The 15351-nt window shown below is 52.0% G+C and overlaps 1 protein-coding gene across 1 annotated transcript; it reads right to left on the bottom strand.

Annotated features, from left to right (window-relative positions):
• Nucleotides 1–308: 308 nt before the first annotated feature.
• On the bottom strand, nucleotides 309–13965 carry TRIM41 (tripartite motif containing 41). Its single transcript, XM_073312189.1, has 6 exons — nucleotides 13072–13965; nucleotides 10001–10096; nucleotides 7615–7845; nucleotides 6763–6785; nucleotides 4697–4824; nucleotides 309–2234 (listed from the first exon to the last, which is right to left on the bottom strand). Exons 1-6 carry the CDS (start codon nucleotides 13945–13947, stop codon nucleotides 1717–1719), a joined length of 1872 nt encoding a protein of 623 aa, XP_073168290.1. The 5' UTR covers nucleotides 13948–13965; the 3' UTR covers nucleotides 309–1716.
• Between the last annotated feature and the right edge of the window lie 1386 nt (nucleotides 13966–15351).

Below are 15351 nucleotides of genomic sequence, written 5' to 3'. Positions count from 1 at the left end.
CTTCTCTTCTCCAAACTAAACCACCCCAATCTTTTCAATCTACCCTCACAGGTCATGTTTTCTAGACCTTTAATCATTTTTGTTGTTCTTCTCTGGACTTTCTTCAATTTGTCCACATCTTTCCTGAAATGTGGTGCCCAGAACTGGACACAATACTCCAGTTGAGGCCTAATCAGTGCGGAGTAGAGCAGAAGAATTACTTTTGTAGCCTTTGAAACAAATTCAACATCCTTTCCAAAACCCCCTTTTCAGATTTTATCCTTCCACCAGCTCCAGCCAAGGCCGGACTGAAGAGGCAGAGACTAAACTGTACAATCCTCTCTTTATTATTAATTATTATTATTATTATAACATTTCAAAAAACTAAATCTCCATTTAATTCTTGGTTTAGCCAAAAATATTTCAAACTAGCTTTGTAACATCAACAGAAAAACAACCAACCAAACCCCAACACACAGCAGGTATGGGCAGTGTCTTTCTAGTGGGGAGAGAGATGGGTTGCTGGAAACTGGACAGCAACGGGGTGGGGTGGGGTGAGGTGGGGTGGAAAACAGCTCAGAGAACAATTAAAATAAATACCCAACCCTCAGAGAGTGCTGGAGGCGGCCTAGGATTCCCAGAACAGGGCTCGCAATGAAAGCATCTCACATGATTCTTGGCACCTCCAGACATTTTCGCCAGTGATTCTCTTGTAGCATCTCAGCTTAGGGAGGAAGTTGCCCCATTTGCCTTGGTACTACAAGCTGTTTCAGACGTCAACAAATCAATGCAATGTCTAGGGCCACGAAGGGTGATGACAATGGGGAAGAGAGATTCAGAAGCACGTGTGATGGTTCTAGAGAAGACCTGGTGCCTGATGGTTCTGGAGAAGACCTGGGGACCAAGACCAAGAATTGCAGACAAGAGGACCGTTGAGAGGAAGAACTAGAGGACAGACACTGGGACTGTTCTGGGTGGAAAGCACTGGGCTCTGGAGGCTGGACACAAGGGGGTGGGGTGGGGAGCAATGTTTTTGCAGGGCTGGATCTTGGTCTGAACACCAGCAGGGAAGGGAAGGCAGCATTATGGTACTGGGCATAGAGCAATGGGGTCTTGTGCCTGTGGAAGAAGAGAGAAGATGGTCTGGAGCTAGCTCCAAATGCCACCAGGAAGTGGGGGAGGGGGGAAGTTGGATGGCTGGAATTCTTCCAGCAGGGCCAAAGGAAATTCAATGAGATCCAGGTGGCCAAGTCCCTTGGGGCTAGTCATAGGAGCGTGACTCATTATGGGACAGAGCAGGGGGCTAGTGCTTCTGGAGATGCTCAGAGCTCCCTCTCCAGGTCTGAGGCCTAGATCTTCCGTGACATCGCTCACCTCCACCTGCTCGGCCCAGAGACACAAGCGAGGGTTTTGCAGGAGCACCGGGGCCCTACAGCAGAGGGAGAGGTCGGGGGCTGGTTACAGTGGTGCATCAAGAGCAATTCACACGTTATGCATCGGACAGGATGGGGGATCGCCTGACAGCGGAGTGAAAACCCACCCGTCATCCCCGTAACCAATCCCTCCCCTGCCCTCACACTTTTGAAACAGAGTGACACAAAGGGACGAGGCAGGCTTTGGAATGTCAGGTTGGCTGAGGCGGCCTCCCCCCGGCCTCTGTGCGGTGCCGGACAGGGTGGGGAGGATCCGTGCAATGGTGGGAGGGACCCAGCGGGGGAGGAGGCCCGGGAAAGCGGGTCAGGTGCAGATCTTGATGCGTGTGCCCTTGGCCAGGATGCGGAAGAAGGGGAAGATGCGCTCGCGGAAGGTGGCATTGAAGGTGTGGATGTGGGCCATGTTCTCGGCATTGTAGAAGCACAGCTGGCCCCGCTCGTAGTCCAGGTAGACCCCAAAGCGCCGGAGCTTCTCCCCAGGGGGCAGTGCTGTCTGCTCCGTGGCCGTCAGCGCCTGGTACTTCTTCCCATTGGCGCCCACACACCAGATCTCCCGCTTCTGGTAGGGGCCGCCAGTCTTCTCCTTCCGCCGGGCTGTCTCCCGGGCCGCCCCCACCGCCCAGCCCCGCCGGCCCCCAACCTCCACCTCCCAGTAGTGGCGCCCTGTGCTGAAGCCCTGAGAACCCAGCACACAGTAGTCGGAGTCGAAGCGCTTGGGATTGTCGGGTAGGTCTTGGCGACGCTCGCCCAGCTTCACACTCCGGCGGTCCAGGGACAGGCTCAGGTGCGGGTGGGCTGTGTCGGGGTCCAGGGTCACGTCGGCTAAGGAAAGAGACCCACACAGAGTCAGGAGAGTTAGGGTGAACTCAGTTCTGTCCCGAGCGTCAGGACACCTGGAATCCCTTGCCCAGGGTCAGCTGGGAATATATTGCCTCTGTTTCCCTTCCCACCGTGTCTTGTCTATTCAGACTGTGAGCACTTTGGGGCAGGGACTGGCTTTCGCTGTGTGTGTGCGCAGTGGATAGGGACTTCTTTAATGTTTTTAATGAAGTAAATACTAATGGGAATTGTGTGATCATGGGAGACTTTAACTTCACAGCTATAGACTGGAGGACAAGTGCTAGTAATAATAATAGGGCTCATTTTTCTGGATGCGATAGCTGATGGATTCCTTCACCAAGTAGTTACTGAACTGACAAGAGGGGATGCCATTTTAGATTTGGTTTTGGTGAGTAGTGAAGACCTCCCAGAAGAAATGGTTGTAGGGGACAATCTTGGTTCAAGTGATCATGAGCTAATTCAGTTTAAACTAAATGGAAGGATAAACAAAAACAGATCTGCGACTAGGGTTTTTGATTTCAAAAATGCTAACTTTAAAAAATTAAGGAAATCAGTTAGGGAAGTGGATTGGACTGAAGAACTTGTGGCTCTAAAGACGGAGGAGGCCTGGAATTACTTCAGGTCAAAGTTGGAGAAGATATCGGAAGCCTGCATCCCAAGAAAGGGGAAAAAATTCATAGCCAGGAGTTGTAGACCAAGCTGGATGAGCAAGCATCTCAGAGAGGTGATTAAGAATAAGCAAAAAGCATACAGGGAGTGGAAGATGGGAGGGATCAGCAAGGAAAGCTACCGTATTGAGGTCAGAACATGTAGGGATAAAGTGAGAAAGGCCAAAAGCCATGTAGAATTGGACCTTGCAAAGGGAATTAAAACCAAGAAAGGTTCTATAGTCATATAAATAAGAAGAAAACAAAGAAAGAAGAAGTGGGACCGCTAAACACTGAGGATGGAGTGGAGGTCAAGGATAATCTAGGCATGGCCCAATACCTAAACAAATACTTTGCCTCAGTCTTTAATGAGGAGTTTAGGGATAATGGTAGGATGACAAATGGGAATGAGGCTATGGAGGTAGATATTACTACATCCGAGGTAGAAGCCAAACTTGAACAGCTTAATGGGACTAAATCGGGGGGCCCAGATAATTTTCATCCAAATATATTAAAGGAACTGGCATACAAAATTGCAAGCCCATTAGCAGGAATTTTTAAGGAATCTGTAAACTCAGGGGCTGTACCGTATGACTGGAGAATTGCTAACACAGTGCCTATTTTTAAGAAAGGAAAAAAAAACATGATCCGGGTAACTACAGGCCTGTTAATTTGACATCTGTAGTATGCAAGGTCTTGGAAAAAATTTTGAAGGAGAAAGTTAAGGACATTGAGGTCAATGGTAATTGGGACAAAATACAATGTGGTTTTACAAAAGGTAGATCATGTCAAACCAACCTGATCTCCTTCTTTAAGGAGGTAACAGATTTTTCAGACAAAGGAAATGCAGTGGATCTAGTTTACCTCAATTTCAGTAAGGCATTTTATATGGTTCCACATGTGGAATTATTAGCTAAATTGGAAAAGATGGGGATCAACATGAAAATTGAAAGGTGGACAAGGAACTGGTTAAAGGGCAGACTACAACGGGTCACACTTAAAGGTGAACTGTCAGGCTGGAAGAAGGTTACTAGTGGAGTTCATCAGGGATCGGTTTTGGGACTAATTTTATTTAATCTTTTTATTACTGACCTTGGCACGAAAAGTGGGAATGTGCTAATAAAGTTTGCGGATGACACAAAGCCGGGAGGTATTGCCAATACAGAGAAGGACCGGGATATCATACAGAAGGATCTGGATGACCTTGTAAACTGGAGTAATAGGATGAAATTTAATAGCGAAAAATGCAAGGTCACGCATTTAGGGATTAATAAGAATTTTTGTTATCAGCTGGGGACGCATCACTTGGAAGTAACAGAGAAGGAGAAGGACCTCAGAGTATTGGTTGATCACAGGTTGACTATGAGCCGCCAATGTGATATGGCCATGAAAAAAGCTAATGCGGTCTTGGGATGCATCAGGACAGGTATTTCCACTAGAGATAGGGAGCTGCATGGGAAACCAAGCAGCTGGGATGGCTGGAAACTGGCAGAGCCTGGAGTTTGTGGGGGCAAAGCCCAGGGCTGGGACAGCAGGTGAGGGCTGTGGGTCGGGATAGAGGAGCACCAGCAGGCGTGTGCACTGGGGGAGCCCAGGGCTGGGACAGCAGGGGGATGTAGGTCAGGACAGAGTTGTGAGCGAGTGCTGATGCACTTCAGTGAAAGCAGCCTGTGGGAGAAACTCATGCTACAGCTGCCAGCTCTGTACAGCTCCACCACACACAGGACGTCAGCGTAAACAGAGTCCTGGCTTTCCCCAGTCCCCTAGCCAAGGGAAGAAAAAGCTGTTCTCCTTTACCTTGAGGGACTTTCCTGAAGACCTTCTCCATCTTCCTCATCACCACGTCCTGCAGGAAGTAATTGCGGTATTTCTTCCCCACGTCTACCGGCACAGTCTCCGGCTCCTGGAATTTGACGCTCTCGCACCTGGCAAAGGGAATACAGCAGTGAGTCAAGGGCTGGGTGTGGTGGGCAGAGCACTGAACAGGTCTCGGGGGACCTGAGGTCTATCCCCAGCTCTGCCACTGCCTCGCTAGGCGACCCTGGGCAAGTTAGTTTCCCTCCTCTGTCTCTTTAGACTGTAAGCTCCAAGGGCAGAAAGTCTCTCTATGGGGGCGGGCCGACAATCTTCTGTCAAAACACTTTTGCAACAGAAATGTAGGTTTTTGACGAAGCAATGTTCTTTTCTTTCTGCAGAAGATTTTGATTTTTTTCCACTCAAAAAGAGACCACCCCCATAATCGAAATATTCGACTTAAAATGCCGCAGGGCCTCCTGGGAGTTGTAATTCAATTGCCTCATGTCTCCCTTCTCCTCTACTGGCTGGGGTCCCAGGCAGACTACATGCCCCATGATGCATCGGGAGAGTCCCTGAGCATGGTGTACTGCCTCCCCTCTCCAAGAGGAGACACTGTGCTGCATCATGACAGATGAAATGTATCCAGGAACTCCAGCCTATACAGGAGAAGGGGAGTACAAGGCAGCTGAACTAAACTCCCATGAGCCACTGGGGCAGCACTTCTAAATTGAGTTTTCTGGTATTGAAATTTTCCATAAAACATTTTCCGGCCGGCTTTACTCATTACGCACGACTACCACATCCAACACAGTGGGTCTCTAACTCTAACACAAATGACCTAACAGTACCTAAGATCAGAGAAGTTTGCACACACAAGTAACGTCTTTAACTACAGTCCGTGGATCAGGTCTACCACGTTCAGACCGTGTGTGACCCGCTGGTAACTATGACCAAATCTGTTTGGAAGACTGCTCCTTGAAGCACCATAGTTCGATTCCAGAGTTAATACAGCGTGATGTAAATGGGGAGAGGTGTCCCCCGACCTGTTTCAGGCCGATCTACACTAGAAATTTTGGCTGGTATAGGAAGTTCAGTTAGGGATGCAATTTTTTTGAGGACATTTCTGTACTGACAAAAGCCCTGGTGTAGACCAAGTCTCAGCATAACAATCCTTGTGCTGGTACTTCGTTTGGAGAACCAAAATAAGCTATACTCTTTTGCTGTCGAAACTGCATCTCCACTAGGCAGGTTTGTTAGTATAGCTATACTGGCAAACCCTTTGCTAGCATAGACTGGGCCTAAGACAATACCACTTTGGTTCATGTTTGAGAGTTTCTCTTTGCAGCCACAACAGCTGGAATCCGGTTTAGAATGAAAGCTTAACTCAGGACCCGTCACGAGGGCTTAGTAAATACATCACATCCATTCATCTGACACGACTGCCTAAGATCAACGGTTCTCTGGGGTAACTTTCCACTCTCTTTGGGTCTTTCTGTTCTGTGACTGCACAGTGCCTAGCTCAGTAGGGGCCCAGTCCATGACTGGGGCTCCCAAGTGCTAGGATAATCCAAATAAATATTATAGAGAAAGCCAAGTGTGTTCAAGTCTAGGCTGCACAGAAGTCTAACTGCCATGACTGTAACTACATTGTGGGGACACCAGAGATGTTTAGATCTTAACGCAGTGTCCTGGTTGGCTTTATAGTCTGCAGAGGAAGCAGTGTGGCCTAGTGAATAGACTCTCCTAGCGAAACTCAGGAGACCTTGGCTCTATTCCCGGATCTGCTGCCCTGCTAGGTAAGTCACTCCCGCCCCCACTCCCGTGCCTCAGTTGCCCCATCTGTAAGATGGGGAAAATAAGACTATCCTCCTTCGCAACGTGCTTTGCGATCTACTGATGAAACACACTACAGAAGAGCTGTACCCTTCGGTGCTAACCACAGCTAGTCAGTTTCAACAAGTGACATCATGGAGTATTTCCATATTTCTACAACAGGACGCTCTTAAAAGCCGTCGGTTTCCTTCCTGTAGCAACAGGTGTATCAACAGAATTAGCCCAGGACTGACCTGATGAAGGTGTCTTTGATGTCCTGAGAAGAGTGGGAAGAAAAGAGAAAAAGATTAGTAACAAGCCAGTGACAAACACCACTGTGCTCATAAAAGACTTTGATCAGCCACGACTCAGCGAGGTCTGTGAGCACCTCTCTTGCTTTGAGCGTGGGAGTGACCCCATTGCAGTCAGGGGGACTAATCACATGCTTGAAGTTAGAAAACCACCCCTGATGTATGTGCCTAAGGCATACAGGGGAGTTAAGGGAGGTGCTTTTCAGTGGGTGTTGCCATCTGTGCCCTTGGAAGTCTCCCCCTAAGTATAGCTGGGTAGGGAACATTTTCGGCGCAATTTAATTTCACTGGAACATGTTGTTTTGAAGCCGGGGATGTATCGGTTTCAATGAAGTGTCCCTTGGGGACAAAGGGACAGAAAATGTAGCGCTGGCCTGGGACTTGGGAGCAGAACTGGTTCAAGTCCCCCTGCTCTGAGTCAGGGCCGTTTTTTGTTCCAGATCATAACCCAAATCAGAGACTTGAAGCTTGGTCCCCCTGCCAGCTGGCGCCCCCCTCTCAACCTTCCCTGCATGCAAACACTCTCCCAGGCTGTGAAAAGGGTCCAAAGATTTCGTTTTCATTCCAGCGGGGAACAAAACACCTTGGAAGTTGCCAGGAAAGGTCACCCTCTGGGCGGCTCTGCCCTCAAGTCCCTTTCTGAGCTGTGGCTCGAATAGATGTCCCTGGCTGGAGAAAGATGCTTTTGTGGTGCGGAATGGGGTGTCGGGTGATCTGGAAAGGGGCTGGGGGTGACAGACCAGGGCTGGGAGGGTGTGGGGGTCAGACATCAGATTGTGTGCTGGGGGCTCTCACCTTGAGCAGCTGCAGCCCGTCCTGCCTGCTCTTGTCCTCAGCCTCAGTGATGAGGCGCCCGAGGGTGGCGCCCTGCTCCTCCAGCTGGCTTATGTTGCTGCTCTGGCGGGCCAGCAGCGCCTCGTAGCGCTCCTCCAGCTGGTGCAGTAGCAGCACCTGTTCCCCGATCAGGAACTGGTGCAGCAGCTCGAAGTCCGACTCGAACTCCTTGATCTCCAGCTTCATCTTGTTCTGGAGCAGGGAGGGGAAGGGTTAGACACAGCTCCTCCCCCACCTCCTGCCTGCCTGGGCCACCCACTGCTTATCCAGCCTGGGCAGCTGGCCCCAAAGTCCCAGCTTCAACCCCTGTTAAATGACCTGTCCTAGGGCATCGCTGCCCCTGCAGGGGAATATTTGGACAGCGTCATCAGAGCGAAGCCAACACTATAATCTGTCCTTGCCAAAGAGCAGTGGGATAAAATCCCCTAGGGCATGTCTAACACCAGGCCAACAGAGCTACTTATAGCAACAGGCTGGGCAGCTCTTGGCCTGTTAAACCTGCTAACAATGGCAAAGCTCAGTCTGGCTGCCAAAGCCTAATCCGCACTGGGCTCCGGCTAGGTGGGAATCTTCCAGGTAGAGCCCTGCAGTGGGTCTGGGATCCCACGGGTCTTACAGGACCCGCTGCCATAACAGCGTGTAAAATGTACTTTGTTGCAGACAGGATTGGGTGGGCAAAAAAACCCAGACGGTGGTGATTTGCAGGAAAACAATCTTTCATCAATTTGCCAGAAGCTGGGAATGGGTGACAGGGGATGGATCACTTGATGATCACCTGTTCTGTTCATTTCCTCTGGGGCACCTGGCATTGGCCACTGTCGGAAGACAGGATACTGGGCTAGATGGACCTTTGGTCTGACCCAGTCTGGCCGCTCTTATGTTCTTATAAACAGAATTTCAGCCACATAAAGCAAGTTTTTCTTTTCTTTTTTAAATAAAGGTTTTAAGACTTAAATTTAAGCCAGGGATAGAAAGAGATTTGATGTCTATTATAACAGGAGTTAAAGCATTTTTTTTTAAACATGGTTTAAGCAAGATTTATTTTATTCTTTTAGTGGTAAAAATTGTGTCTGAATTCCATTTATAATATATTAACTGACTTTTATTTTTTCAAAGGAGCAAGGTGGAATCTGTCTCTCTTGCAGGATTTTTTTTGCAGCAGGAGTTTTTGCAACAATGCATGAGTGGATGTTGCGGGACAGGAGCAGGATTAAAAAAATAGTCCCCCTGCAGGGCTCTGCAGTAAAGTTTCCTAGTGCAGACACAGCTACAGAACCCGTAGAAGGCGTTTATGTGGAAACACAGGGCACTGTTATCTTTGGCAACATGCTATAGATAAGGTATAGCTATCTACAATGGGGATGCCAGATATGCGGGGATCCAGCTCACATGGTTTATTTAAGTATGCAAAAAAACCTTCTCAGATCAATTTTTCCCAAACTGTGGGTCATGGGAAGGGTCCAGATAGGTCGCCCTCTCACTGTCCCTCTCCTCTCCAGAATGGGGCAGGGCTGGAAGGCCAGAGCAATGGGGCTGGGAGAGTGGGGAGCAGGAGGGAAGATGGGATACAAAAAGAAACAAACAGTTGGTGGGTCGCCTTACTAAAAAGTTTGGGAACCACTGCCTTAGGCGAACCAGAGGACTTTGATATCACATGACTCTTGGGGAGGCTGTGTATCAGGAATCCTGCGATCAAATGACTCCAAATTTTGATCACTAACCCTACCCCACCACCCTCAGACAGCACAGCAAATTTCAAGAAAAGCTGAGTCTGTGGGTGGATTTTAGGGCACTTAGAAAAGCCATCTGTCAAACAATAAGCGAGTCACATGTTAACTCTACCAACACTGCTGCTGTACCACAGTCTGCATTACGTGGTCTGGTTGGCCAGTATCTCAGCTTCCATTAAAAAAGAAAAGAAAAAAAAAGGCTCTAGCCCTTGCGGTTGTCAAGAAAACCCGCTGAACGTGAGCCGAGCGTGAGTGACATCTGCCTGAGTCTGCAGAGAGCCTGAACCAATAGCTCAGAGGAGAGCGAACTCCCCGTCCGCCTTTCTGGGGCATCAGCTCTGACAGGTCAGTGACGACACTTCACTAACTATTTCAGTGCTGATGTCTGAGCAGCTGGAATAGGGAAGGAGATAGGAGCCCCAAGGGAGGTGAGACTTAGGAGTGGCTGCAGAGAGGGAAGAGGAGGAGACACCAAGGAGATATGCGGCAACATGGGAAGGGCAGGATGGACATAACCTCTCATCACCTGACCTTCAAGTTGAGAACCCCCCTTAACCATGCAATCCCTGGTCGGGGTGGAGAGCAAAGGTGGTGGGGAGGGGGAGCCTGGCACCTGCCTTCAGCTCAGTAATTTTCTCCTCTTCGCTTGATTTCTGTTTCAGAACCGCATCCAGCTTCTTCTTCAGCGGATCCAGGTGGCCCTGGAGTTTCATCTACAAAGAAAAGACAATAAACATCCTCCCCACCCCTGACAAGTTTATCACCAAATCTGTCTTTTCTATATGTGTTTTCCCTTACTGGGCTCATGGGTTTTAATGTCAAGAGTGGCCATCTAGTCTGGCTTCAATGGACCAGGAGGCAGCATGGTCTAACGGTAGAAGCAGCATAGCAGGAAACCTGGGGTCAATTCCTGGCTCTGTCACAAAGTCCCTGTGTGACCTAGAGCAAGCCACTCGATTTCTCTGGGCCTTGGCTCCCCCTGTGTAAAACGTGACAATCCTTCCCTGGTCTGTCCTGTGTTTACACTGTAAGCTCTCTGAAACTCCCCCACCTGCACGTACAGAGCCAAGAACAACAGGGCTGCCATCAGCTGGAGCTTCCAGGCGCTGCTGCAATATCCAGACTCAGGAAATCTGTAGAGACTCCAGCCTGAACTATTCTGGTTTTGCTGGAGGACTAGAGAGGGCGAGGGCGGGACAGTAACATTGCAACAGGTTGAAACTTGAGCTGCGGTTGCACGCACTTAGGGCTTGTCTACACTTGAAACGCTCCAGCGCAGCGCTTCGGCGTAGACACTGCCTACGCTGATGGGAGGGGTTCGCCCGTCAGCATAGGTCCTCCACTTCTTCAGAGGAGGTAGCTAGGTTGAAGGAAGAATTCCATCAACTGAGCACTGCCTACACCAGGGGTCAGGTCGGCTTACCCACATTGCTCAGGGGGGTGGATTTTTCAGACCCCTGAGCGATGTAGCTGGGTCGACTGAACTTTTTAGTGTAGGCCAGGTCTATACCTACATCACAGTTATATCACTCTGATGGAACACAAGTTGGCCCAGTAAAAGATATGACCTCACCCTCCTTGTCTCTCTAATATCCTGGGACCGACACAGCTACAACAAACACTGCAAACGCACTTTAAGCCTTGTTAAAAAAGCAAGTCTGAGGTCCGTTTAAAAACTCTCCCTACTCTGCTTCAACCCAGATGTTTTGATAACATTTTCCTGGTTTTGTTTTTTCCTTTCCCGTTGCTGTGGAAAAGTCCCCCAACAAACAGGGAATGGACTAATTATACAGAGGGCCAGCCATGGAACTGGTAATCCACACAGTGCTGTCCATTGCAAACAGGAAAAACTGAGAAAAGAGATAAAACACCTCCCTGGATCTCTTCTATTTACAGGAATATTGGGCCTTGATCCTGCAAATGCTTATGAGGGTAATTTTACACAGATATGTAGCCCCCCTGAACTCAACAGGGGCTAGTCACTCTTTGCAGGACCAGGGTGTTAGCTGTAACTTTTATAAGTATTTATGATTTTAACAGTGGCAGCACCTAGGAGCTCTAGCCAGGGATCAGGACACCACTGCGCTAGGTGCTGACAAATAGAACAAAGAGGCAGCCCCTGCCCCAAAAAGCTTACGGTTAGAGCCCTGCCTGGATACAAAATTTAGATCCGCAGATGCGGATATCCATGGATATAAAGCAGATATCCGCAGAGCTGCAGGGCTCTACCAGGAATACAGACCACTGTGTGGACAGTACTCCTGTCTGGGAGCATGCAAGCCACTTGCACAGACTTGCGCAACCAGGGACAGCTGCTGGTGAGCCTGGTGCCCGTCCCAGTGGGCAGGGCTGGGGGCAGCACAGCCATACTGGAAGAGCTGCCTGGGCTGGAAGCGTCAGCCCAACATGCTGCTGCTTTAGCTGCTGTGGTTCCTGGTAGAGCCCTGCAGCCTGCAGTCCAGAGCTCATTGCTCTGCACGGTCGTCCGCCTGCATTCCAGCTGGAAGGGGTCACCCGGGCTGTATGGGCCTGCCCCCACCGCAGTCATGCCAGCAGGGGGGGGGGGGTGGCACGCTCTGCTGAATGGGGTCCTCGTCCCAGCATGACCTCTGTACAGGGACCGTGGAGGTGACCCAGAACTAGCATCTGGCTCACACCATTGAAAAGGTCAGATCACCCTTGTGACACTAGCAGTTGCCACATTTCCAGGCAGAGTTTTAAGCTGACAGCATCTCTCTAAAGACTTCCTTTTTCTACAATGCCCAGAAGAGTCAATGATCACAGAAATAAGCTTTTCAATTGAGGTTCAGAGTGTCAGAGGTATTTAGACGGCTAAGTCCCACTGAAGTCAGTATCTAAATGCCTGTGATGATCTGAGCCTGAGTAACTGATAGTCTTATTGGTCTGATCCTCTCCCAGTCTTGCTGCTTGTTATCCCCCATCAAGAGGTCAGACCCTGCTCTCAGCTCCACTCACTCAGTGGGACTCAGGAGCTACTCACAGCAGCGCTGACTCCGGGAAACGCCTGCATAGAGCTCCTCCCACAAGGGAGGCCTTACAGTGTAAGCTGCCTATGACCTGAGAAGGGCCCAGAAAACACACCTGTGGGAGCCGGAAAACAACCAAACAGCTCCCATCTATCCCATCCCAATGCAATCCAGCACCAGCAGCCTCTGACCAGCCTTACCAAATGACTCAATTCGGCCAACCCCATCCCATTGCGGATCAAACCAACTCGTCACCACACCCAGCTGCGTGAACACCTGATCAAGCCAGCAACTCCCAGCCAACCACTCAATGCCCCCCACCCCAACACCATCAGTCACCAAGTGAACCCAACTCCCTCACTGAAGCAAAGCAGTACCTCCAGCCACTAACTAGCTTTACCAAAGCCATCACTGCCAACGCAATCCTCTGCAAATGAAGCAGATCTCCCCTATTCAAACCACCTGGTCAAGCCAAAACTTCCCAGCCAACTAGCCCCCAACTTCAGGCACAACGTGCCTGGGGTAGTCGAATTTGGTCTGCTGGTTGGACCATTAGCTTCCCTGGCTCGGGCCGGGTACTGATGGACGTGACGTGAACGCTGATCCATGCATGCTCAACTACCATCAGACAGGAACCAACTCAACACAACCCACCAGCCTCTAGCTAGCCTTTACCAAACCCAACGCTGCCAACTGCATACCTTGTAATCCTGCACCACCTCCTCCAGCGGGACAACGCTGTGGTGCTTATGGCTCCGGGACTCCCGACACACCACGCAGATGGCCTGCTCGTCCACCTCGCAGAAGAGCTTGAGGGGTTCCTGGTGTTTCTCACACAGAGCTCGTTTCTCCAGCTCCCCTGCTACTCCTGCCGCACCCCCAGATGCTGAAGTCCCAGCAGCCGGTGATGCGAGTCGCTGTGGGTGTGGGTGCATCTGTCGGATGATGTGCACCATATTGGCCAGCTGGAGGTTGGGCCGGAAGTTCCTCTGGGGGAAGGTCTTGCGGCACTGGGGGCAGGTGAAGGTTGTGGGGTGTCGAGGCCGCGTGACCACTGCTGCTGGCGGAGGCGGTGGCAGCGGCTCTTCTTCTTCCTCCTCCAGATCCTCTTCCTCCATCACCTCCTCATCGTAATCGTCCTCCTCGAAGAAAAGTTCATCTCCTACCTCGTCCTCCCACATGTCATCCTCCCCTGGGTCGTCCCATAGATCAGTGTCCTCATCCTCCTCACTCCACATATCGTCTTCCTCCTCAGCCCCGTTGTCCCCATCCCCCTCTTCCTCCTCATTGTACTCTATGTTGTCATCATCGTCCAGCTCATCCACATCGTCCTCCTCGCCGCCCATCCCCACGTCGTCCCCCACGGCCTCATACGCGGCCTGGCCGTCGCCCTCCTCCTCGCCTCCCCAGAGCTGAGTGATGCAGACGCGGCAGAAGTTGTGGCCGCAGCCAATGGAGACGGGGTCGGTGAAGTAGTCGAGGCAGATGGCGCAGACGGCCTCCTCCTGCAGCGTCTCCACCGCGTTGGGCCGCCCACCCCGGCCCCCCATGGAGCCGCCTTCCCCAGCCACCGCCATGGACCCCCTGCACCAACAGAGCCTGCAGCCCCCACCCTCAGCTTCCCCCCAGGGTCCTGAGCCCCCTGCCCTGAGCCCCCCCGGTCCTGAGCCCCCAGCCCTGCTCTGAGCCGCCCCCCCCCGGAACTTGAGGGCCCCCCTGGAACCTGATCTCCCCCCCCCCTTATCCTAGGCCTCCCTTTGCCCCAGACACCAGCAAGGCCCTGAGCTTCTTCCGTCTCCTCCCTCCAGCCCCTGCCCCCCACTCAGGGCCCTGCCCCCCTCCCCCCACTTGGGCCCTGCCCCCCTCAGGGCTCTGAGCCCCCGGAGCCTCCTGCTCCCCCGGGGCCCAGCTGACAGCTGCCCCAGCCAGCCAAGTGTGGCGAAGGACGCTCTACCCTCCCCGGCCACCGCTCTCTATGGTGTGCGAGCTTTTTTTTTTTTTTTCTTCCCCTCCTCCCCTTCACCGGAAGTGGCTGCGAGACAATCTATCCCCCACAGACGGGCTCCCCCATGCGACGGTACGTGGTCATGTGACCGGAAGTGGCGTCAAGACGCTCTCTCGCCCCTCGAGAGGGAAGCGGTCTTTCGAGCGGAAGTGCCCGCCGGCCGCGCTCTCTCCCCACCCCCCTCTCCCCAGCACGAGAGTAGACCGGCACGTGACTGGAAGTGCGTGCGAGACGCTCCATCCCCCTCTCTCACTGTCTATGGTATAAGGACATTTAAGCGGAAGTGCCCGCGAGACACTGTAGCTCCTGCCCTCTGTGGTGACAAGTTCTTTGTGCGGCAGGCCCTGCGAGGCGACCTAACCTCGCGGACGCGCCACTCTGCGCTGCCTGCAGGACGCTCTATCTGCACCCAGCGCCTCTCTATGGAGTTTAAAAAAAGACCGGAAGTGAACGGGTGGGACGCGCTATCTCCTGGAAAGGGCCTTTTCTCTATGGCCTCTCTGCGGGAGGGGTGTGACGCTCTGGCTTCTGCCTCCCTCTAGTCTCTATGGTCAAAGGGGGCGGGAGCTGACGTTCTGGGGGCGGGGCTGGCATAGGCCCCGCCCTCAGTGGAGTGGGAGGAGCCACTGGGGCCATGACGGGGGCGGGGGGCACTTAGTGGGGGAGGTCAGAGGCAGCCCTGGGGCTTGCGGGGGAAGGTTGGAAGCAGCCCCTGCGGTTGCAGCCCTGCAGAGCTGTCGGCCCCTGGCCTGGTGGCGGGCACTGGGTCGGGCCGACGAGGGTGTCGTGGGGCCACGAGAACGAAGGAGCTGAGAGTGGGGGGACGCTGGTGGTGGGAGGGGCTGGTGAAGGCGTCTGGGGGGGCCGCGGTCCGAAGCACTAGGGTCTCCCTGTCACCGCCTACGGGGCAGGCATTGGGGACTCTGTGAACCCTGCTGAAGGAATCACATCCCCGGTGGGCCATGGGATCAGGGCG

Source organism: Lepidochelys kempii, chromosome 14 (assembly GCF_965140265.1).
Source record: "Lepidochelys kempii isolate rLepKem1 chromosome 14, rLepKem1.hap2, whole genome shotgun sequence".
In the NCBI taxonomy this organism is placed as follows: domain Eukaryota; kingdom Metazoa; phylum Chordata; order Testudines; family Cheloniidae; genus Lepidochelys; species Lepidochelys kempii.
This window is presented reverse-complemented; position numbering and strand designations above follow the sequence as displayed.